This window comes from Setaria viridis, chromosome 4 (genome assembly GCF_005286985.2).
Source record: "Setaria viridis chromosome 4, Setaria_viridis_v4.0, whole genome shotgun sequence".
NCBI classification, from domain to species: Eukaryota; Viridiplantae; Streptophyta; class Magnoliopsida; order Poales; family Poaceae; genus Setaria; species Setaria viridis.
Genome location: NC_048266.2, coordinates 37,728,784 through 37,753,127, shown reverse-complemented (window position 1 = coordinate 37,753,127; position 24,344 = coordinate 37,728,784). Strand labels below are relative to the sequence as shown.

The 24,344-nt window shown below is 45.5% G+C and overlaps 2 protein-coding genes and 1 long non-coding RNA gene across 3 annotated transcripts in view; 1 reads left to right on the top strand and 2 right to left on the bottom strand.

The window, feature by feature from the left end:
- LOC117852001 (BEACH domain-containing protein B) overlaps positions 1-20,189 on the bottom strand; it is a 32,460-nt gene extending 12,271 nt beyond the window's left edge. The window contains exons 1-16 of the mRNA XM_072293330.1: positions 19,677-20,189; positions 18,460-18,523; positions 17,800-18,004; positions 16,315-16,491; positions 14,664-14,984; positions 14,101-14,320; positions 11,505-11,558; positions 10,858-11,259; positions 10,198-10,516; positions 9,632-10,078; positions 9,367-9,525; positions 9,103-9,252; positions 8,872-9,027; positions 8,701-8,742; positions 8,265-8,609; positions 7,370-7,543 (exon numbers count right to left, since the gene is read on the bottom strand). Of these exons, the coding sequence (XP_072149431.1) occupies positions 7,370-7,543; positions 8,265-8,609; positions 8,701-8,742; positions 8,872-9,027; positions 9,103-9,252; positions 9,367-9,525; positions 9,632-10,078; positions 10,198-10,516; positions 10,858-11,259; positions 11,505-11,558; positions 14,101-14,320; positions 14,664-14,984; positions 16,315-16,491; positions 17,800-18,004; positions 18,460-18,523; positions 19,677-19,810 (3,369 nt within the window). The 5' untranslated portion in view covers positions 19,811-20,189. The remainder of the gene's footprint in view (positions 1-7,369; positions 7,544-8,264; positions 8,610-8,700; positions 8,743-8,871; positions 9,028-9,102; positions 9,253-9,366; positions 9,526-9,631; positions 10,079-10,197; positions 10,517-10,857; positions 11,260-11,504; positions 11,559-14,100; positions 14,321-14,663; positions 14,985-16,314; positions 16,492-17,799; positions 18,005-18,459; positions 18,524-19,676) is intronic.
- On the top strand, positions 1,112-7,020 carry LOC140222530 (uncharacterized). Its single transcript, XR_011898090.1, has 2 exons — positions 1,112-2,797; positions 3,069-7,020. It is a non-coding gene; the product is annotated as an uncharacterized lncRNA (long non-coding RNA).
- Positions 20,190-20,317: 128 nt separating the features above from the next.
- Positions 20,318-24,311, bottom strand: LOC117852002 (L-ascorbate oxidase homolog). The gene is made up of 8 exons (XM_034733919.2): positions 23,906-24,311; positions 23,684-23,793; positions 22,311-22,581; positions 22,120-22,222; positions 21,686-22,031; positions 21,166-21,531; positions 20,990-21,068; positions 20,318-20,785 (listed from the first exon to the last, which is right to left on the bottom strand). The coding sequence occupies exons 1-8, from the start codon at positions 24,068-24,070 to the stop codon at positions 20,573-20,575; spliced, it is 1,653 nt and encodes a 550-aa protein (XP_034589810.1). The 5' UTR covers positions 24,071-24,311; the 3' UTR covers positions 20,318-20,572.
- Positions 24,312-24,344: the final 33 nt, after the last annotated feature.

The window sequence follows — 24,344 nt, the reverse complement described above, 5'->3', positions numbered from 1 at the left end:
GGTCTCAGGTAATAGGAAAAGTGGTTGGAGCCATGTGTCCCCAGTTGAGACATGAGTTTTAAATAAATATAAAAAAAGGTGTACCCAATGTGAAAGCTCCTTCATAAGGTAGGGTCTGGGGAAGGGAATTCCTAGACATCCTTACCCTTGCAAAATTCCTTTAAAATTCTGCAAGAGGCTAGTTCTAATCTAAGAACTCCAGGCCACAAGTGGAGAGTCTCTACCATTGCACCAAGTCTGCCCTTCTGCTAAATAAATATATGTAGAGAAAAACGGTTCATGAAAAGATGATATCCCCTGGCTTTGTCTTAAGAAGGGGAGAACTCTAGCTGGCCAGGAAACTCGCTGAAACCAGTACTCAGTGAGGTACCCACATTTTGCAAGCACCCAGAAAAGATGAAACAAAATGGCTAGCCAGGGCTTGATGAGACAGCTCAAAATTGTACCGGCGCTGGCAGAGTTTGGGATGGCTCTCGTCCTCCCGCCCCCTCCCCTCCCCGACGCCCATCCCTTCACCTGCCCCACGCCGGCATCCACTCCAGCCCCGGCGGCCACCCTCAAGGCCGTGGTTCCCCCTTGCCCGGGCAACCCCTCTTCCTCGGCGTCGTTTTTCTCTCCTCCCTCATCTTCCCCTCCGTTTCTTCCCCGGGGAACGGCGGGGCGCTCTAAAGGCCAGCGATGGCGTGATGACTCTCCACTATTGGCTGACTCCAGCGACGCCCTATCTCCTCTCCCACGGCGCTCCATCTCCTTCAAGGAAGCGGTGCTGAAGGGCGTGGACTCGACCTTGCAGGCCCCATGCACCGCTCGCCGGGAGTCCTCGGTCGCTGTTTCGCAGGGGGCGCCTGGGGGCGGCCCGCCGCGGATTGTTCTACGCCCAGAAGATCGCTCGGGGATGGTGGACCTCAGAGCCCCGGACAGGGACGGGTGGTGGTCCGTTGAGGGACGCCGCCGGCGCCGCGAGCGGTGGAGGCAGGCGCGCCCGGTGCGGCGGCCAATCCCCACGGACCTCTGGGGGAGATGTTTTAACTGCTTCTCCCCTCGTCACCGTGCGGCCGATTGTCGGTCCCCCCCCCCCCCCCCCCCCCCCCCCCGCCCCGCGCTGCTTCCACTGTCGTGCCGTGGGGTACCTCTCCTACGCTTGCCCTAGCCGGAAGCCTACTCCGCAGCTGGAGGCTCCTCCCCTGCGAAGGATGCTGGTTTGGCGCCGCAGGTCCTCGGCCCCCCCGCCTGCGTCAACGGAGGGGGCTGGGAGCCAGATCAACGTGACCAGCGATGTCAACGGAAAGGGTAGGCGGTGGCAGAGGGTTCGCAGGCGTCGCTCGGCGGGCGGCGCTTCTGGTGTCGAGTCGGAACCCGCACCTGATGAGGATCATGAAGCCCCCGCTTCCTCCCTCGGCTCGAGTGACGAGGACTCCCCTGCGGTTACAACCGTTTGTCACTCCGGTGCTACGTCTCCATGTCATGCGCTGGACACGCTTCCTACATACGTCGGCGGCGTCCCTGTCTACGGCGGTCGAGGTCCAAGTTCGCGGAATCCCGGCGCATGCGTGGGAGCTGGCAACGGCGGAGCAACTCCTCGGAGATTTCTGCTGGATCAGCGGTGTCCACCCTGACACTGCTTGCCAACGTGATGTCTTCCGCGTTGCTGCCTGGTGCTCCAGCCTGTCACAAGTCCCCACGGCGATGGAACTCCAAATCATTGAGCCGTTCTTGGCCGCCGACGGTGATCGCCCTGTGAGACGCACCCTGTCCTACCCCATCAACATCTCCGTGGCCCCATTTGGGCAGCCGGAGTTAGCGGATGACCCACCTCCGACGCCTCCGGCTGATGACGGGCATGGCCGCCGGCGACGGCGACGGCGACGGCGGCGGCGGCTCCTCGTGCCCCAGCGCATGCTCGGTTGGGCCCACAGCCTCCGGCGGGCGGACACGTGGCTGCTGCTCCCAACCCTTCAGCTTCTGCCTTGTGCTGCCCCCCGGGCATTGATGGATTGGCCGTCCCTGAGGCCAGTGAGGCGCATGAAGGTCCACGGGGAGTTGAAGGTCTCGCCGTCGAAGCCGCCTTGGGTACCTGTGACATTGATCGCCCGGAGGCTTCTCCGTTTCCCGATGGTGGAATTTCGGTTACTGCGCCCCAAGAGCCCGTGGAGGCGTCCGCGCCCGAGGAAGCGTCTGCACCCGAGGAGGCGGTGCCCGCCGCGGACTTTGCGGAGCGGACGCCCTCGACGGTGGTTCTCTCTATGGGCTTCGACAGGCCACAGTTGTGTATTTCTGTTGGACCCTCACCTGGGCTGGTTGATGGGCCGGCTACTGCCACTTCTGGGCCTGACACAGTGGAGTCCTTCCCCATGCATTCTCCTTGGAATGCTTCCGAGATATGGATGTTAACCCATCTTCTGGACAGCCTGGGACGGATCAGGTGGCCATCCTTGCCCACGCCGGCGGCGGGACTGTTCTGGAGGACCTCATGTCACTTGCGCCGCCTGGGCTGGTTCGCCTCGAGGGACCGGAGGTCACCACTGCTGCTGCTGGACTGCCACCGGAGGACGGGCCCGTCGCTCAGGTCATGGCGGGCGGAGGCGCGGCTCTGGAGGTGCCTTCCATGGCGGCCTCCCCTCAACATCTGCTCCTGGAAGGTGATGGTGCCTCCCCCGGTCGTCAGACGGGGCTGGTACCGAGTTTCCCGCTGGTGTACTCCAGGAAGCGTTTCCGTCCAAGAGCTTCTCCGCCTGCATTGGATGCACCTCCGTCCCCCGAGTCACCCTAGGCCGCTCTGCTGCGCAAACTCGACAAGGTTAGCAAGCCCATTGATGCTCTGCTCCCTTAACCTTTGATTCAGAAACGGAGGGTGAAGAAGCCACCACCTGGGTCCTTGCCGCGCCGCAGCAGAAGAGTGGCTGGAGCTCAACATTGTTCCCCTGTGCCGGTGATCAGTTTAGCACAGAGGAAGGTGATGCGGAGCCTTGGTTTTGGTCTGCAAGAGAAGATTGATGTTGCTGCCCAAGACGAATATGGCAAGCTCTATGGACAGCTACTCTCTAAATCTCATGTCTCGGCTCTTGCAGGAATCTTCGGCTGGACAGTGGAGGAGGGGGAGCAGGCACGCTCTGCTGACATGCTTGCCTCCCTCTAGATTGTTTGCTTGGTCGCCTCCTTTTGTTTCTGAAGATGAATCCTTCCTCAATCTTGATTTGGAATGCGCGGGGATTCAATAAAAAAGATCGGCGCAACTCAGTCAGAGATGTCATACTCTCGAGCAATGCTGAAATAGTTTGCCTTCAAGAGACTAAGGTTGAGTCTATGAATCAGCGCTTGTTTCTCTCAGTTTTTGGCTCGTCCTTTGATAAATATGTTGCTTTACCGGCTAATGGAACTAGGGGCGGGGTTCTGATTGCCTGGAAGAGCAACACCTGCCAAGCCATCGCTACTCGGGTTGACACATATTCGGTCTCTGTTCTGTTCTCTGAACAGGAAGGCCGTAACTGGTGGTTCACAGGAGTATATGGCCCTCAAGAAGATGAAGAGAAGTTGCTGTTCTTGCAGGAGCTTAGAAACATCCGGGGCCTGTGCAATGGCCCATGGTTGGTTGCAGGCGATTTCAATCTAATTTACCAAGCAGCAGACAAGAACAATGCTAGTCTGGACAGAGCCATGATGGGTAGATTTCAACGCTTTTTGGATGACTCTGAGGTCAAAGAAATACCGCTTTTAGGACATAAATACACCTGGTAGAATAAACGGCAGTCGCCCACCCTTGTAAGGCTTGATCGAGCGTTCTGCTGCTCAGAATGGGAGGATATTTTCTCGGATTCAGTCCTGCAAAGTGCTGCTTCGGGAGTGTCTGATCATTGCCCCCTAGTCCTTGGGCTAAAGATTAAAACAGCCGGCAAGCGACGATTTCACTTTGAGAGCTTCTGGACCAAGGTTCCGGGTTTCTTGGAAGCAGGGCAGCAGAATTGGGAGGCTCCTGTGCAATCTAATTGCGCAGTTGAGCGCCTCTTTCTTAAGCTGCAGCGCCTTAGTAGAGGTCTCCAAAAGTGGGGTCAAAGGAAAGTGGGGAACATCAAGTTGCAGCTGGAAATGGCCAAGGAGATTATTCATCGGCTTGAGATTGCAAGGGACTCTCGTGAGCTCTCTACAAGTGAGGAATGGCTGCGCAAGAAGCTCAAGCTTCCCTGCCTTGGTCTGGCCTCTTTTGAGCGAACCATTGCCCGGCTGCGTTCAAGAATCCTTTACCTCCGTGAAGGTGATGCAAACACCGCCTTTTTCCACCCGCAGGCTCGATTCAGAAAGAAGAAGAATTTTATTGCCAAGTTACAAGTTGGCGACCGGCTGGCTACTTCCCAGGAAGACAAGCAAGAAGCAGTCCTGGACTTTTATGATAAATTGCTTGGTACAGCAGAGGATCGGAATTTTTCAATTGATCTTGATGAGATTGGCTTACAGCCTAGGGATCTCTCTCCTCTTGACGACCCTTTCACTGAGGATGAAATCTGGGCAACCATTAGGGATTTGCCCCTTGATAAAGCGCCGGGACCAGATGGTTTTACTGGAGTATTATCAAAGGGGATTTGCTGGCCGCATTTCATGCTATCCATCAAGGTCATGTGTTCAAATTTAGACTGCTTAATTCTTCATTCATCACACTTCTCCCCAGAAAGATGGATGCTCTGCATGTCAAGGATTATCGGCCTATCAGCTTGATTCACAGTTTTGCCAAATTAGTAACAAAAGTTCTAGCCAACCGGCTTGCCCCTCTACTGCCTTCAATGGTTTCCACCAATCAGAGCGCCTTTGTCAGGGGAAGAAATATCCATGACAACTCCCTGTTTGTCCAACAAATGGTGAAATCCTTGCACATGAAGAAAGAGGCTCATATTCTCCTCAAGCTGGATATTTCTAAAGCATTCAACTCGGTTTCATGGTCCTTTCTCCTGGAGGTTATGAGGCAGTTGGGTTTTGGACAGAGATGGCGGGACATGTTAAGTCTAATCTTGTCGACCTCATCCCCTCGTGTGTTAGTGAATGGGGAGCCAGGGGAATCTATTCTTCATAGTCGAGGTCTTCGTCAGGGTGATCCACTCTCTCCCATGCTCTTCATACTGGTCATGGACGTCCTAAATTCTCTCATGGAGTACGCAGCTAGAGAGATTGCTTCAGCCACTTGCTGTTCAGCAAGCTCGGCATCGGCTGATGATGCTGTGAGTTTCCTAAGGCCCGGGAGGACTGATCTGCAGGTAATCAGAAGCATCCTTGACCTGTTTGGACACGCTTCCGGCCTCCACACTAATTTGGTGAAAAATTCTGTTTCTCCCGTACACTGTTCAGAGGAAGAGATGCTTATCACTGCTGAAATCTTGTCATGTGCAGTAAAGGAATTCCCATGCACGTATCTTGGTTTGCCTCTTCCTATTCATAAGCCCACCAAAGAAGTGCTCTTGCCCTTGATTGACAAAGTGGCTAATCATTTGCCCGGTTGGAAGGCATCTCTGATGAACAGAGCAGGTCGGTTGGTAATGGTTAGGATGGTTTTATCCACCACTCCCATTTATTCCTTGATAGCTCTTGATTTGCCAAAGTGGGTGCTTAAAGCCATTGACAAGAGGAGAAGAGGTTTCCTTTGGAAAGGTTAGGAACAAGCCAATGGTGGTAACTGCTTAGTGTCCTGGGAAAGAGTCCAGTGGCCCCTGTAATATGGAGGATTGGGGATTCATAATCTGGAAACTCTTGGTTGGGCACTGCGTATCCGATGGTTGTGGGCTCCAAAAACTGATCCTTCTCGGCCTTGGGCTGGATTCCAAATTCAAGTTCCTCATAATGCCCAAGCCCTGTTTAAGGTAGCAGTCGACCATATTGTGGGCAATGGTGTTTCCACTCTTTTATGGAAAGATAGGTGGGTTAATGGTCACACTATCGAGGAGTTGGCTCCCATCATGTTCAAGGCCATCCCCAAAAGGGCAATTAGAAGACGGACAGTAGCCCAAGCTCTTGTTAATCAAAGCTGGGTGGCGACATCAAAGGCGCACTTACTGTTCAGGTTTTATTGGAATATCTCCAGATTTGGGACCATGTTGAGGGAGTTGTCCTACAGCAAGATGTTCAGATCAGCTCAGATGGAAACACACACAGAATGGTGTATACAGCAGCAAGTCGGCCTATGCTGCCTTCTTTGTTGGAACCATTAAATTTGCTCCCTAGAGGAGAATTTAGAAGAGTCGGGCACCCCTTCGTTGCAAATTCTTCATTTGGTTAGCCATCAACAATAGATGTTGGACAACAGACCATCTTGCCAAACGAGGATTGCCTCACCCTGAGGTCTGTCCTTTTTGTGATCAAGAGGAGGAAACCATTCAGCATCTGTTAGTTGGCTGTGTATTTACAAGGCAGATTTGGACCTTGATCCTCCAACCCTACAACTGACAGCCCTGATACCCTCACCTTCTGAGGCTCGTTTTTCTTTTTGGTGGAGGCATTGCGCTCAATACCTAAGGAGATAAGGAAAGGGCTTAACTCACTAATTATCCTGGTTTCCTGGGAAGTTTGGAAACACAGGAATTCATGTGTTTTTGAGAATGCTAGGCCAAGCACCTCTTTGCTGCTCCAGACAGTGGCAGATGAGTGTAGCGTTTGGGGCATGGCTGGGGCAACAACTTCAGGAACTCCTAGTGAGGTCGCTGGCCCCACCAGCCTAGGTCAAGGGGTTTTTGGTCGAGGTCATGCTTGTTGTTGTGGTGCGTCTGTAAACTTCGCTGTGTAGGTGTGTGGGGGTGTGTTTCAGTGCTCGGGTTTTGGTCCATAACCGGACTCGTTGTACTCTCTTTTCTCTTTTAATGAAATGACCCGCAGCTCTCCTGCGTTGTTCGAGAAAAAAAATGGCTGGCCAAGCAATAGTAGTGTCATATTTGAAGGTTTATAGATTTGTACTCACTAACAAATATGTAAGCTCAGATGGCATTCTCCCTATCATCCATGGTAAAGGTGCTGGGTTCGAGCCCTGTCACCCCATGTTTTTGCGAATTATACAAGCAGCTATGAGTTGGAAGCTTAATCACCAATTTCTGTCAAAACCCGTCTGATTCAAACCAGTTTAATTAAAGAAATCCAATAGTGAGGTGCGGCGCCTCACAGGCTAGGGGTCCAGTTTGTTTAGGTCAAGTTGCTGGGCCAGGTAAAGTATGATAACACTGGTAAAGATGATGGTTTCTGATAGTTTATAGGCAAAGAAGCTAAAATACTATCTATACACTAGTTAATTAACAGCACAAAATCCTTGTAGCAAAAAGTAAACGTACAGATTCAATAAACTATTTATAAACTTTTTCAAGAACTTGATTTGATTCAAAATGGGGAAGAAAATCGCTATTACCTCATATACTAAAGCACTTCTGTTAAGAACTGCTGAGCACCCTTTTCCGTCTTCTGTGGAAAAGGAGAAAAGGCCCATCATACCATTGTCTGGGAAGTTTTCAACCCTTAGCCAGCAAGAAAAAGATAGACCTCTATTGTAAGGCCATAGAAAGGGTGATTTTATTTCTATACCCTGTCCAGGAAAATTGAAAGAATGCCAGTCAGCCAACAAATCACATATACGGAATTATGGAAGTGTGTAAGATATCAAAGGAACCCATGGAGTACACAAAAAGAAGGATTTATTGGCAGAACATCAGTATCAAAAGCCTTCAAAGGTTCGTATTGTTTTTCTCGAATACGCAGGAGAGTTGCGTATCATTTCATTAAATAAGAAAAGAACAAGTTCAAAACCATAACAACTTTTAGGGGTCCTTCAACAGAAGAAATCTATACTATTATACCTACTACCAAGGAACTTGCAAAGAGTAACAAAAGGAAAATATGAGATAAAAGGAAAAAGGTAATACTTTCTAAGAAGAGAATATGGATATGGACCTACAAGTTTGGGGCATACTCCATTAACACCAGAACAACTTTAATATAAAAGAACCATTAGCATTGAATAACTGCCCAAATTTGACAGAATAATTCAGTATTTCACACTCAATTCAGTGGCAATTCAGGATTTGTAACTTGGTAGCTCAATGATGTGGGGTTCAGGGGCAACACGTCAGTGAGACCAAGTCACAAATCCTGAACTACCGCTGAACTGAGTGTCCTGTCCTGAATTGCTCCAATTTTGTTTATGCAGGCACCATAATAATCTTCTAAGGTACCAATATATTGGTACTTAAACTATGAATCACAATAGATGAAATTTAAAATTGCAAAACAAATAGGGCAAGACGCACAGAATCATGGCCACTGAACTCAAAGAAAGCTTCTGGACCCTTTTCCTTGAGCATGTGACTCAGACTTGTCAAAAGCAAAGAGGTGTGCTTCTGTTTTGCACCAATCTTCTCACAACGCAAGAGGGCAAAGATTTTCCGAATGTCCTTGCCACATATACTGTGTGCACCAAGTATCTGTATTATTTCTGCAATTTCAATAACTGTATCATCCTTTTCCTCGATTGAAAACCAATCAAGTAGAAAACTTAGCAATCCGGCTCGGAAACAAGAGGTTCTATTTGTAATGGATTGCTTGAGCAACTGCTGCAAGATCACAAGCCCATAGTGCTGAAGTGATGTGCTGCTCTGCCAATTAGAAATTGGTTGATGTCAAAAAAAACATGTAAATGGAAATTATCAGAGATGTATTATCATCTGCGTGTGTGAAAGAGAGGACCTTCCGTAAAATATTCAGAAGTAATACAACAGCGTCTTCATTCTGAAGAAATAAATTGGCGAAACATTACATTAGTTAAGAAAAAATTAAAGAACGAAGCATGCCATAATTCAATGAACCCATAATCCATAATGGTGTGTTAAGTTTTCCAAAGATTTAATAACTACTAACCTTTATAGTCGTTTTCTCATTTAACTCGAACTTGCAATCAACCAGCATGTTAAGCAATGCATCCAAGAATCTCTCACTTGGTGACCATTTGTAGAAATCCAGTATCAAGCTCTGTAAGGTTTGATAACCTGCACCAACTAGCAATCTAAAGGCACCCTACAAAACAAACCAAGATTTTTATCAACACGCAGACAGAGTTATTGCATGAGCCAAATGTGCCACTATGATTACCTTGGATGCATCATTTCCTTTAAGTAATAAAGTTAATGTCTCAAGGACATTAAGGACAAGCTGCTCAGCAGTCACCTCATTGAAATTTCCATTCAACAAAGAGACAATATGTAGAAAGCACCCTCCATCACGAAACAGATTTTGATAGTACTGAGCAAAATGAAGTGTAGAAGTACATTTGTTAACACATTATGTATTACTAGTAGGAGGCAAAAACTATTGTCATTCTAATTATTATATACAAGGCCATATATGGAAACCTACCATGTGATCCATCATTATGATCTCCCTCATGCTGACCAGAAGATCAATTAACAACTCTGAGTCGACCTTTTCTTTTTCATTTGCTCGTGCAAAGTTCTCTAAATATTTGGAGCATAACTGCAACTTTGCTGTATGATCTTGCGCAGACGATGAAGGCAACTGGTTACAGGGAACCATGTTTTAGCTCCCAAAATTAATAACAAGACTGAGGGAGAATTTAGGTAAACATAATCTTTGTTAGAACAGAAGGTAAACATAACCTTACCCTAAATAAGGCAAGAACTTGCTCCAGCACATGCTTTCGAAGGTTTTGTTCTTGGAACAAGTCAAATAAACACTCAATACATTCAGCATTCTGTAAAACAAGAATTCTTCCATCTATCGATATAGTGACATATTCCGTAAAGAGGCTCAAAGCTAACTCTGTACATATAAGAGCTTTCTCAGCTCTGTCTTCAATACTTTTAAACTGGGAACTATCTTCAGTGATCATGACATTGGAACAAAGAAAATTGCTAAAGTTCCGTAGTTCTTGAGCCTGATGGCAAGCAGCCTTAAGGACTCTTGTAATCACATCCAATGATTCAAATGAAGCTAAAGTTTGTTCGGTGGCGAGTTGTAGAATTACACGGAAGCATTTGAGAAGAGCGCTGACTGTCGAAGGATCAGAAATGCAATATTCAAGTGCATCCAGCAGTGCCGAGCATTCTGGCTACAATGAAAAAAAAAAGAAAATAAAGCAGAAGAGTTTCATAAGGAGATTCAGGACAAAAGACTGGTGATTAGACAATGAGCCTACAATATTATATTATACAAGACAAAAGATTTTACCGTGTTATATGTGTTTTCATTGAGTGTTGCAGCAAATTCCAAGAAGGAAATAGCTTCCACTTGAAGAATGTTAACATCGGTACAATACAAACTTTCAGAATCAATAGATATTCGACTACTGTTAATATCACCATTTTGAACATCTGTAACAATATCAAAATGGGTGTCTTCTACAGCTGAACCAAAGTAGAAAAAATTCCCTGAGAATATCAGGTCCCATACACCTTCCTCTCGAAAAGCTGGGAGTAGAGCTGGTGTTGAAATAAGAACCCTTTTGAACATACGAATCATGTAGTATTGAAGGGTCTTTGCAAAAATCCTGCAGAATGAACTCAGGAAATGATCATAAAAGTACACTAGTAGCTGCTATCTGGTAACCTACTAATCTATTGCACAGAAAGCAGTTGCAGTTCAAAAGATTAATAGTCACCTGATAAATATAACTAATTAATATGTTGGAGTTGACATTGATTGAAAGACTGACCATTGCATTTTGAATATTTCAACAAAGAGTTGTGATGGGAAAATGCATTAAATCCAAAAAAACATATCTTCTGTTTGGTGAAACAAAGCATCTTAATAGCACCGAACAAAGCAATGACACACGATAGTTAACTATTCTGGATAAAAGGGAGATTCATGAGTACACTAAAAACTCACTTTATGTGGTTCGGTAGCTCAGATTTGGTACAGGCCTTGATACATAGAAAGACGGTCATAAGAATCCTAATGATCCATCTCACAGATTGCTCCAGGTATGCCGATGGGATAGATACTGCAATTTGGCTGACAGCTATTTCATCGGAACAGTATTCAATATCCTTCGAAGGACAAATAAAAGAACAAAGGGCATTGCTCAACTTTACAGAGTAGTCATTCCATTCAGTTATATCAAGAAAACAAATTGGACCAGAGACAGAATCTAGTGCATGTGAAGCCTTGGTGTTATCCTTTTGCTGATGGAACTTCTGAATCATAAATGCCGGCCAGCAAATGCAGTTTGCGAATTTGTGTACCCATCCATTTTCGCATAGAAATTGCAAATTGTTGACATTGCCAAATCTAAATAGAAGTCAAGGACCCAATAGGGGGGAATACATTATCAGTATAATATATGTACATCCAATGCATTATTAAAATTTTCAAAATTCATTGTAAGCGAGAGTTAATTAGCTTAGAACATTATACCTCCTATGATATGACGAAGACTTTTACCTAAACTACGTATTAGCAGAGAGTATTGATATTCTGGAAGTTGCAAAGCATATGCTAAGTACCACATAAAAGTAGTTTAAACCAAAGGATACACTGCCTCACTTAGAATTTGCAAATACTGTATCTGGAGCAGAAGTATTTCACACCTATAAGAGCACAGAAATATCAGAACATAAAATTGGCAATACAAACAAGTATGTAAAACCTATCACGTTAAATAAAGTTGAAAAATAACTCCATAAAGATTATGATTGTCATACTGACTGTGGCCTTTTTATTAGAAAAAAGAGGTAAAATGTCATTACAAAATTAACACATTACAATACAGTTAGCTTGCAAAGATGTCCAAAGTTTAGAAAAACAATTGGAGGGTTAGACTCCTCTGTAACTAAGTAAATACTAACCTAAACAGTAAGACCAATGTAAAAAGACTCGGACAGTGGGGAAAGACCGCCCCACGATATTGCACTGAGAAGAAGAAGCTCTTACTTAACTGAACCAGACAAGGCCCCAACCCCCAGCTTCATTCCTATAGGTGTTGTGGGCAGGGAACGATTAGCTTTATTGATCTAGAGTTCAAGGGAAACAATGGCAGGGATTAATCCTAGTTCGCCCTCCGGAGAGGCTATGAACTCTGATGACTCAATCTCTGCTTAACTAACAATTTTTTTTTCTTGGACACGCAGGAGAGCTGCGTATCATTGTATTAATAGGAGAAGAACGAGTCATACAGAGACCCAAACACACACACACTAGAACCTGAAGATCCTAATCACCTTTTACAGGATAAAGACGACCGCTAGAAAAAACCACAACCGAGGCCTAAACAACCCCTCTGGCAGCAGGTAGGGGGAGGCCCTTGGCTCCTGCCATGCCCCACAGCTGGGCTTCGTCTTTGGCTAGAGTCAACGCCGTACCAACCTTGGGGGAAGCCCCATTAAAAACACAGTCATTGCGATGTCTCCAAATAGTCCAGGCTCCAAAAATGATAAGAGAGTTCAAGCCTTTACGCACAGCGCCGTCCACAACATTAACCACTTTCGCCCACCAGTCATCCAGAATTACATCAGTTGGCTGCGGAGCAAGGGCGGAGAGACCTGCACATTGCAGGATAGAATACCAGAACTGTCTAGCAAAAACACACCCGATGAGATGTTGGATATTCTCATCTTCTTGGTCGCATAACGGGCATCGAGCTGGATGTGGAAGACGACGCCTAGCCAGCCGATCTGTCATCCAACAGCCATTGTGAGCCACTAGCCACATGAAGAAGCGATATTTCCGAGGGGCCCATGATTTCCATATTCATGGATATGGCCCAAATAGGATGGCTCCCTGAAATTGAGCATCCTAGGCAGATTTAGCTGTGTATTGTCCAGATGAAGATAATCTCCAGATATGTTTATCTGGAATTCCCTGATGAAGCTCCACAGCAGTAAGAGTATCCCACAACTCAAGATATTCCATCAAAGCTTCAATGGATATTTCACCCTGAACATCCTCCAGCCAGTACTCGTTGTCAAGGGCCTCCCTAACAGTACGTCTGTTTGCTCTTCTCTTCGGCACCAAATCATAAATCCGAGGTGCAAGACCCTGGATACTCTTTCCAGCCAACCATTTATCTTTCCAGAATAACGTATTAGATCCATCCCCAATTTCAGTGAACGAGGCCATCGAGAGGAGGCATTCAACCTCCTTGCTAACCTGAAGCAGCAAGCTAGCCCAAGGTCTATGAGGCTCAGATTTTTTAAGCCATGGCCATCTTGCTCTTAGAGCAAAACCTAGTGTTTTCAAATCAGAGATTCCCAGCCCCCCAAGCTCCCGAGAGCGACACACTTTAGGCCAAGCAATGAGACAGTACCTTAACTAACAAAATAACTCAGCCGGCTTATATAACACGGGCTGCTAACAAAACACTAACAACCAGGATTGGATAACATCCATCCCATCTATCGCTAAACTTCTGCCGCATATCTAAACTGACCACACGCCTTAAGCTTCAGGGGCTGTTGGCGCCTTCTTGTTACGCCACCTGTAGGTGCACCCAACAAACGCATCCACAACATAGGGCTGCACCATTACCTGGACTAGCAACCACTGCCACTACCCTGTAGGCCCACAGGTCGGCACCCTGCCACTATTTTTTGGGTTTCCAGCGAGGGGGCTTTTTTTTGTGCCAGCAGGGTTGAACCCTGGCCAGCAGCTCCCTCACCTGGGGAGCTAACAGTTACGCTATCAAAGCATTTGCAACAGTAAGACCAATGTATGAAAGAGAGAAACTATATAAGCAGTATCAAAAGAGTGTTGTTCAAATTTTCATCCATTCTGCACCATATTAGATAGAATTGTGCGAATAAAATCAAAGATCAATCTAATGTTGTGAAACTGAAATTTCAAAATAGGAATGTTACATTGAAAATTCAAATGAAGTTATGAGCCACACCTCAAATTTGGGTACCAAATTCCAATTTAATACTATCAGACTTTCAACATTTGGGTATAAAATTTGAATTTCATACTATTAGATTTAACTTCAAAGTATATATCGAAAACGATTTTTTGCCCAATATAGAATATCATGAGTAAATAATAAATCTTTACCTTACAGCACATTTGCAATTCTACGCATAAGAAAAAAGAAGAGGGTAAAAAGTAATAAAAAGCAATCAATGACACTGAAACATGCACCTTTCATTTCTTGAGATGGATGAGTGCTTCAAAACTGAAAATATACTAGCAGGAAGTCCTAGTCCATCCAATAGAATTTCCAGCCCACCAATGCTTCTGAGATGATTCTGAGCACGAGTGCCAGAAACAGTTGATTGCAAGGTGCACAAAGTGAGAAAATGAAGTGAGAGATCTTTCCACTGCTCTTTCAAATTCAGCCTTTGAATGACACGTAAGAGTTCTGCAGTACCATTCAGATACTTATAAGATAATAAAAAAGGTACGAATTCAATAATAGCACACATGATTTTAATAAAAAAGAATGGGCAATATGATGGCATGATTAATTACACAACCCCTTGATCAGTACTTTTAATACTATTTAGGATGGAGATTAAATAAAAAGGAACAAAGAATAGTCTTGATTTTACTAGACCCATAGTGAATCTTTTTCAGTAAACAGGATGATATGACAACTATAGCATCAACACAATATACCCAAGAAATGAGGGTTACAGTGATGATTTAAAACAAATACTCAGAACCATATATAAGTCCAAAAGAATGCTAAAAGATAACTTTACCTACTAACCAATTGACACCACTGGCTTCCATCACAAGAACAATTGCCTTCTGCTGCCAATGTCGAACTGTATCAGAAATGGTGCTATCTGGAGAACTAGAAGTAACTGCAGCCAAATGGCTTTCTGATGGGGTATGCTTAGTGGTCTCGTTAATACGGGGCACCCTTGCAACGGTTATTTCCAATTTCATGAAGTTTGAAATTATTGTGATTATGAATACAAGTATATTTAGCATCAGCGTAGTATTTCCCACTCCTTTATCTGAAGATTGGTCATCTGCAGCCAGCAAACTGTTCAAGTTTCTGAGCTGAGCAACTGCAGCTGAATATGCCAAACAAGGAAGTTAATGAGATATAATCCATTAAAGAAAAGACTCACGGACGTTTAGAGTGATGAGAAGCTATTTATAATGATGTATACTTTACTGAACATCAATTAGGTATATACAATGATGTCATGAGCCTTACAGCTTAAATCCCAACAAAAATAAAACAAAAGAAAACCAAACTCATGGTGGATTTAAAACATAGAGTCTGGGCCTCCGAGGAGGTCGTGGCAAAGTTGCTCTCAAGTGTATAAATTGGTGAAGAAAACCAGCTTGATGTTCTAAGAGTGTACTTGGCAGGGCTTAGGCTTAGTCAACTGCTCAAAGTGATAGCAAATATATGATGCATCTAATCGATATGACTGGTAAGCTCATGCATCCCTGGGTCATTGGCAATTTGTATTGCACCAACATGAGCAAATAACCACCAAATACAGACCGACCTTGAAATGATAGTAGCAACTAGCAAACGCTTGTAGTTGTAGCTCTGGTGCAGTCAATATCTTAAACCTAGATCCAATGAGAAAAGTGTCAACAAAATATAGTGGCCAGGATCGATGATCAATAAGGCCACTCCCTCAGGTGGCATCTGACAAATCTTGAAGCTAAAGCGGGGAAGCATAAAGTAGGCCTCAAGATGAAATTCCTCTCATAAACCTTAGTTACCAAAGTGAGCATACCGAACTAAGGTAAGAGCATTGAAAACTGGCTGAGCACATGACCAACATGAGCAAATACTAGGCGTGGTGATACTGAGTTTATGAATCCTCAAGTGAACTGCCATCAGCGGAACGAAGTTGCAGATGTAGCTCCATCGGTGTTATGGTGTAGCAGTAGTATGAGCATCAGTACATCCCATTAAGTAGTGAGATTGAGAATGTACATATGAAGAGAGAGAGAGAGAGAGAGAGAGAGAGAGAGAGAGAGAGAGAGAAATGAGCTAACCATCGACTCTAAAGGTAACCTGAATCCCCAGAAGAAACTAACAGGTCCTAATTCCTAAATGATCTCACATACCGAAGAAGCTGAGTTACCATGGGAGATGTGTGAATAAATAGTGCTGGATCATGACCACTGAGAGAGAATCCAGCACAAAGACATCCTATTGATGGCTAAGAAAACGAAAGATTAACATAATAGTTAAATACCAAGAAATGTTTGGTACCATCAAATTTAAGGCCTATGTCTTCTATTAGTCTAAAGGTTGGAGTAACAAAAACAGAAATTGCTTCTTATCTTTGACGCCATCATGAAAAGGACAGGAACAAGAATCCAGTACCCATAGAGTTCTTAGAATGGGTGATCAGCACCTGACGGAACTCCTACCTTTCAGTAGAGAAGTAATCTTCTGCACACCACCATAGTAGCTAAATACTCTACAGTTGTGCAAGGAGCGAGTCAGAATTGCCAAGCACTCCAGAACTTTTAGTATTTGTGTGCTTAATCCCAGGTTTATTGGTTGCTCTGAATGATGGTTCGTAGGAGATTCCAGACTGTTTCCACCTAATAATGCAATAACAAGAACAAATATGATTTAAATTATAAGAAGAGCTGTCAAAAACAAAATCCATGTAATGACAAAACCAACAATAGTTTGTTTCTCATTCACAAGTGAGCATTCGCCAGATTTGTTCATTCAGAAATAACCTTAGTGCCCTTTTGGCTTTTGTACGAAGTCTCATTGATTAATTCTCAACTGGCTTCTCAAGACAATATTAACTACATGAAAAGCATATTTTCATAGCAATAAAAGCAAAAGGCTTATTATAATGAACTAAATTACACAATGCAACACCAACACACCACAGAACAGCTGAAAAAGTTGCCTCTCCCCCATCCCAACCTCCCCCCCCCCCCCCCCCCACCCCCACCCCCGGTGCATTGACTGAACAAGATAGAACAAAGGTGCACAACAAATGGAGCAAACGTATAGCATTTCCAGCAGTATCCTTGGACTACCTCCTCCTAATTCAGCTACTTTATACTTTAAAGGCATATGACAAAGAATAAGTAAACTTAGTTCTACTTCTCCCATCAGGCAAAGCTCTACTAATTGTTAGACCGAAAGTTCCTTTGTGTTTTGTTTCTCAGCTTTCAGATTATGTCTATTAAGGCCTGCTGGACAGAAAAAGAAGGAAAATTTGGGTTAAGGGCATTCAACTTTTGTGGCGTTTGCTGCGGGGTGGGGCATCCTGAAAACATGGTTTCCCTCCTGGACACAGCAGTACTGCCCAACTTTCAGTTGGATGGGCATTAAATTAATGTATCCAACTCAGGTGTTTGTAGCCCTTAACCTTATGGTAACAATTCAGGCATAAGGGGTAATTTATTCATTTTTCACTAGACTTCTCACAACTCCATGAGCAGTATATATTACTCCAAACTTTCAGCGTCTACAGTGTCCACTAGCAAATTGGCATGACTTTGCAGAGTCCGCTTCCACAAAAACATATTTTCAGGGAATCCCACAGCGAATTTGACAAATATTTGACATTAAGAAGCCAAATTTGTGGTTTTGTGGTTTAGCGCTTCAGGACACTACTGTGCCCATTTATTTATTTATATATATGCAATAAAATATCACAGTATTAGATTCCCCTTCTGTATTTCCCTCAAAAAAGAGAGGCCAAATTTTTCCAAGAAGAACATTCTACCCATGCTCAAGAAAATATTGGAGGTGTTTCATGAACATAGAATAGAAGGCAGGAAACTTACCACATACAAAGTTGAATTCACAAACATCAAAATTATGAATTTGAAATAACAAAGAAGATTGAAGGTATATTACACAATATATAGAAAGCCACTTACTTTCAACAATAGTTGAGGCAATTACAGAAATCTCCTGAATCAGAATAAGAATGACCTCAGAAGGATGCCCGCAACAGCATCCTACAGCTGTTTCGTTGGATCCTAATTCTTGACCAACCAATTGCTCGATTGGGCGTGGTCCCCAATCTCTGAATGTCTCTACAAATTGTAAGATAAAAATTTGAAGGGATTTCTCCTTTTCGACCTGTAAGAACAAAAGATGTAATACAACATATGCCATGAAAAAGGTGTAATGCATCATAGCTATATAAACTTAATATGTTATTTACAATGAAGCAGATGCTGGGTTATTGCCTTTAAGGCATCTTGACGAAGTAGTATTACCAAGCATAAGCAAACTTTGTTGCGCTGGGTCATTGAACAGACAAACTATCTTAAAAAGTCATATGCTAAGTTTGTCTGTTCATACAATTTACGTGCCTGGCATCTCCTAAATTATGCTTGGATGGCACAATACTAAGTCATACCATGGACAAGATCGCACGGAACGGAACATTAAGATACATATCTAGTCCTCTCTTCCTCTTACATTACATCAAAGAATGAAAACATCTAGCAGATTTTTAGACTGGAAATATGTGACTAATTTAATATCCTAATTGTAAACAGAAAGAAACTACCAGGCTTCCAGAGATGTACCTTATCACATGCATTCTCATACTTCTTCCAAAGTACACTTAGGACTCCCTCCTCTGGACTATCACTGAAACCAGATAACAGATAATGAGGAGAAACATCACGCAATCAAACCAAGCACCAAGAAAAAGGTCAAAAGATCCAGTGGCAGATTTATTATAGAAACAAAATCATCATAAAACCAAAAAGAATATCTCCAATTCATTTAGTCCACCAATAATATGATCAAATCCCAGATGTTATACTTGTGCCTAGCTAACCAGAACAATTTGCTTATTGGCAAGGATTAATGTGACCTTCGATGTGATGTCATTCCATATACCCATCTTAGTCATCAGATAAGAAGAAGAGTTGAAACCAAGCGGTCCACACAACCATACAGTGTTTTGTGTTATTTGGCAAGTAGACTCATGGGCCAGCTTAGTAGCTTACCTTGAAGCTAGGCTTGGTTTAATTTTATAGAATCACGACTTCACATCAGTATTTGCTCATGACAAACAGGTTTTTGCTACCATCAAGGATGAAGAGTGAACCTCGGTTGCCGCAGAGGACAGCAAGCTTTAGGAGTCCATACCAAAAAAATGACCTTACTACCGAAAAATTAAGTAATCAATCTGGTTAGGCATTACGGTCAACTGAGATGGTGATGTACTTTTCACATTTTGCTCAATATCAGTTGTACATGAACTTCACTTATGTTTCTTTCCTTCTGCTATCCACTAAGAAGAACAACAATACTTCTCCAAGACGGGTTGCAGTATAAATAGTTTGTATAACCATTCTGTACGAACGGGAGCAGTGGACTGTTTTCCGGATAAATGACACGCAAAAGCATGTTAACCAAACCGGAATAACTGATTGGACAGTCAAGAGCCCATATATAAATTAAAAGGAGCCACTTGAAACAAAGCCCCTGTGGTGGCCACTACTGCTCTATTCGAACCACTAGCGGTGAGTTTCACAGAACACAAGTACACAACACAACATTCTCCAACAGTAAACAAGTATCTATCACAACATACAGCTGCAGTTGCGATGACAACGGGGAGAGAGCGAACAATCGTGTCCGGAATCCGAAAGCACGGGCGCGCGACGAGCATCGGGGATTACGGCACGGGCGCTACCGGAGCCACACGGTCCTCGCGCCACACAAACTAGTCGCATCTCGTTTGGGAGTGGCGAACGCGTATGAGTGTTTGCGATCGTTCAGACGCGCATACCTGAAGACGACGCGGGGAGTCGGCGCGTCGTCGAGGCCGGCGGCGGGCGCGGGCACCGAGCCAGCGTCGCCACCCGGCGCGGCGGGAGGGGGCGCCTTGCGGAGGAGATCGGCGACGCCCCGCACGATGTTCATCGCCTCCGACCCTGGCCTAGCAGGGCATCGTCACCACCGCCTCGCCGATCGCGAAGAGGAAACCTATGCGATCCGAATCGGACCCGAAATGCGGCCTCAGATTTGAGCGAGGGCAGGGGAACGCGATCGCGCTTGCGGGAGATTCGCGAGAGGAATGAGGAACTCTGTGTGCGATTGCGCGCACGCGCGCGTCGAGCTCGCCTATGTTTAGAGCGCGGCGCGAAATGGGGGGAGAGGCTTGCGATTTGCGGGGGAGAGAGGAAGAAGTTTAGGGTGCGCTTTGCAAAATGATCCAACGAATCCGACCGTTAACTATTTCGAAACCGTTCGCTTCTCCAGCGAGTTTGTGCCTTCTCAGACTCTACGCTACACGGCTACGAAGGCGTATTCTTCGTGTACGTATTGTTCATTTTCAGCTCTTCTTCAGATTTTTGGCACGGATTCCTGTGAGGCCACCATCTTCTTCTTCAAAATGATGAGAAATCTGAATGTTTAGAAAATTTCAGGTAACTATGAATAAATTATATATCATTCGATCGATAATGTCAGTAAGGAAGCGAGAACGCTTCCCGTACAATAAACTCACCGCAAAATGTTTTAACTACAATTGCTAAAATAATATGAGTGGACAACGCCAGAGTGGAACTCTGCTCAGCAATCTGAGCATTCCAATATATCTCTACCCTCATCAACTGATTCCCGCAAGTTTCAGTCACCCCTTCGTGACATGAACACCGGGCCTTTCGGTTCAGAGCTTCAGATTCAGAGAGGCCTGGTCCGGCGGCCGGAAGCCCGGCCGCAGAGCAGCGCGTTCTTCGGGATGGGGTTCTCGTCCCGCCACGAGTTCGCCGGCGAGTAGACGCGGAGGTAGAACTGCTGGCCGAGGTACTGCCTGGCCCAGCTCTCCGACCTCACGTTCCACATCCCAACGTTGTCCAGCGGCATGTAGATGGCTGTCCATGACTGAGGGTACACCTGAAAAGAACAGACAATGAAAGAGAACGAACTGATGATGTTGCTCATTCATCAGAACAACTTTGGACAAGTGCAACTTGTTGTAAAAGAAGTGAACTGATGATGTTGGTCAGTCATCAGAACAACTTTGCAGATGTGTTTCTTGAATTCTTGTAATATGAGTACGTCAAGGTGAACTGCAGCGAGCAGCTGTGTTAATGATACCTGCAAGGTGTACCGAGCAATGGCGTCTCTAAGGTTGTAACCCTGACGGCTCGCCGGTGTCCACTGTCCTCCATCCATCCTGTTCAACCAGAAATGAACTGCCATTCTTCAGTAACCGATTCACGAGTTGCATGAACACAACCCATGATTCGCAACAACTGAATTAGAAAACCCACCCGACGACCCAGAACGCGTAACCGTCAATGTGCCATGACTGCACAAAGTTCTCAGCGTTCTCAAAGATGACCTCAACATATTCCCGCATGTTGGCCGCCATGACAGATGTCTGGAGGTAGGCACCGCCACCGGTTGGGTTGTCGGGCATGCTGCCCAGCGTGAACACACCCGAGATGTTGTAGAAATCGGCAACCTTGAGAGGAGTGTCAGCCGGGATGAAGGAGACACTGTTGACTGCATATCTCAACTTGCCGTTGATGGTTGCCCGCGAGTTGGCGAGTCTGATTGTTCTTGTGGTGTTGACAAGACCGTAGTGGTAAGAACCTTGAGGGTTTGGCCTCGGTCCACTCGCTGTCAGATTCCACCTGTTCAGAGGTAGGAAACAAAAGATATCAAAGAGTCAGGGAAGATGAAATGCTTGCGTCTCGCTCTTTCTGGGAATGTTTTTAGGTATAATATCCAAAACAAAGCTGTTCGAGCAAGCTGAGATAATATTTGAGAGAACCATGATGCGCTTACCGAATTGATCTAGCCTGGTTGAGAGAAAAATCGATCTCAGTTGTAGGCGCTGGGGGAGGCGGTACTGTGGCAGCCCCATTTGCATTGCTGTAGTGGAGGATGGCATTTGTTGTGAGCACAGGGGTGGTAAAACGTGTCGAGACAATTATGGAGTAGTCTGCAGGTGGCTGATCAGCAGTAACAAGGAACGAGTAGGATTGGCCCAGATGGATATCAATTGATGTGAATGTGCTCTGCATGGAGTGAGATCCCTCCACCTCAACCAGGAGCATGGAATGGCCTTGAATCCTAATATTCACTGATGTTGCAATGCCCACATTCGATACCCGAAAACGATATGTTTTCCCTGGCAAGATTGCATCAGCCAAGTTTAGCATGACTCTGTCCACATAAAGATGAACAATATTTTGTTCTTGCTTACTCAATGAGTTTACCTTGGTCTACTGTAAATCTATTGCCATTCCAGCCTTGGCCATTAATAAGAAGCCCATCAGGGAATGGCAGGTCATTTCCACTGTCTAAAATGCCTTTCAAGTCCTGCAGGAAATGACAATTTCAGTTTAGTGGTGTGCCAAAGTGAGCAGTAAGATGCAATCCATGATAGTACGTTAGAATATAAACATACAGTGTGATTGAGTTTGAACCAGTCACCGGCCAATATGGTGAAATCACCGGCAGGGGGGTCAAATGGAACTGGGATCCTCGGTCTGCTAAGAACCCTGATGCCACCATACCCACCAGCTGCCTTGTGGAATAAAAGGGAAGGGAAGTAGTAGTAGCTCCCAATTTGGTCCTTGAATTGCATGTTGTAAGTGAAATTGCCACCCGGAGGGATCGGGCAGTTGGTACCAGATACGCCATCTTGCCATGAGCTCCTCCTCTGCTGAATTCCTTGCCTACAATAAACAAACCATAAAAGAAGAACAGTTTATGTAAACGTTATCTCTCTTTTCCATGGCCCAAATCTTCATACCCAAAATCAGCATCGGTCAATGATGTCACACAACAGTTCACAATCAGGTAGCCATGACCAATGAGATTGATGCATTGAGCATTCAATACAGTCGGTCCATAGGTAATATGAACACTGTGTACAGGTTTCTTGCTACGCAAATGACTGACACAATATGGTAAACCGAAGTGACTCTTGCCACTCTCTTGAGGCAAAAGAAGCCGTGGATCACGCTAATCTGCACATGCTCATTGCTAAACGACTTTAGGCCCCACTGATCTGTGCAAGCATTAGTTGTACATCAGTACAGTACATGTACATGTGCTCTTTTCATCATGGATCTGGAAGGAAAGCGAAAGCACGAGTAAAGGGAGGGAGGGGAAATACTAATAAATAAAAAGGGTAAAGATCGAGTGGATATTATTAACGCGTATAAGATTCCTCTAGCTACTATGGCAAAGGGCGCAGTGGAATTTTATCCTCAACCAGCTCACTCTCCACGAGATGACATACAGTAGCAACAAAACAAGCTCTGCAAGGCACCTACCAGACCAAGATTCACAGCTGAGACTACTGTATTGAAGGAAGTTTTTTACTGTTAGCTTGGGCTTCGAAGTCCTGGCTAGTTCAGTCAAGTGCCAATGTTTTGGCGCCCCATTTTTTTTCTGAAACGAGACAGACAATTCCACTCCCAGCACCAATGTAGCATGTGTGAAGAAAATGGCATTCAGAGCTCCAAAAGAAAATGGCATTTACCCCGGGAGTATCAGAAACCAACAGTTCGGTCAGTGAGAAACAAAGCAGGAAAGGGACACACATCAAGATTCGCAGCATGATCTGGATGACGCCATCGCATCCACGAATCTAGAGCATCAACCAACTCACGCTCGGAAAACGAGCCGACCAGTTCCAATCCATGACTAAAAAACGCGATATTCAGAGAGAGACATGCCAAGCCTGAACAGGCAAGTTAGGTGGCGGGACAGTAAAGGAAAACAGAGTAGCAGTAGTAACAGAGGAAAAAACTACCGGCAGTAGTAGATTACCATGAGAGGAGGAAGGGGACGGGCAGGTTGTTGAAGACATTGACGATGATGTTGTCGTTGGTGACGGCGTCGATCTGCGGCCCGGGGAACTGGCCGTTGATCAATATCCCCTGCATCACGCAGCAGCAAATGCAGCTGAATCACTCGTCTCTTCACGCGGAACAAGAGTATGAACAAGAAGAACCAAGAAGACCCGGCACAAACAACGCACGGTGCGCGTACCTCCTGCTTGACGCCGAGCGGGTAGATGTCGCCGAAGGTGATGTTCCAGGTGTAGAACCTGTAGGGGTCGTCGGCGCGCGCCGGGAGGAGGAGCGAGGCGGCGAGGAGGAGGGCGGCGGCGGCGAGGAGAGCGGGCGACGAGGGGCGGGCCTCCATTCTCCCCATCTCACGCGGGCGCGCGCGACAGGATGCTAGTGGTACGTACGGTGGCACACTAGCAGACTGACAGTGAGTCCTCACTCTATCGCCTCTGAACCTTATTAGCTGGAGGACACGAGCGGCGGCAGGGGTCAAACAGTGTCAGCGAAGGAGGGAACGAGCGAGGAAGGGGGGGTCGATCTGGAGAGGGGTAGAAGAGAATATAAATGAGGTGCAGGTCTTGGCCAGAGCCCCTGCCTGCGGTGACGGTGATTGGTGAGAGGCCAAGGGAGGGTGTGCA

Excerpts from the sequence above, each read along its gene's own strand:
- LOC117852002 (XM_034733919.2), bottom strand. The coding sequence starts at position 24,070 with ATGGGGAGAATGGAGGCCCGCCCCTCGTCGCCCGCTCTCCTCGCCGCC. Across the intron at positions 22,223-22,310 it reads GGTTCAAACTCAATCACACT|GACTTGAAAGGCATTTTAGA; the intron begins GTATGTTTATAT and ends CATTTCCTGCAG. Across the intron at positions 21,069-21,165 it reads TACGCGTTCTGGGTCGTCGG|GATGGATGGAGGACAGTGGA; the intron begins GTGGGTTTTCTA and ends CTGGTTGAACAG.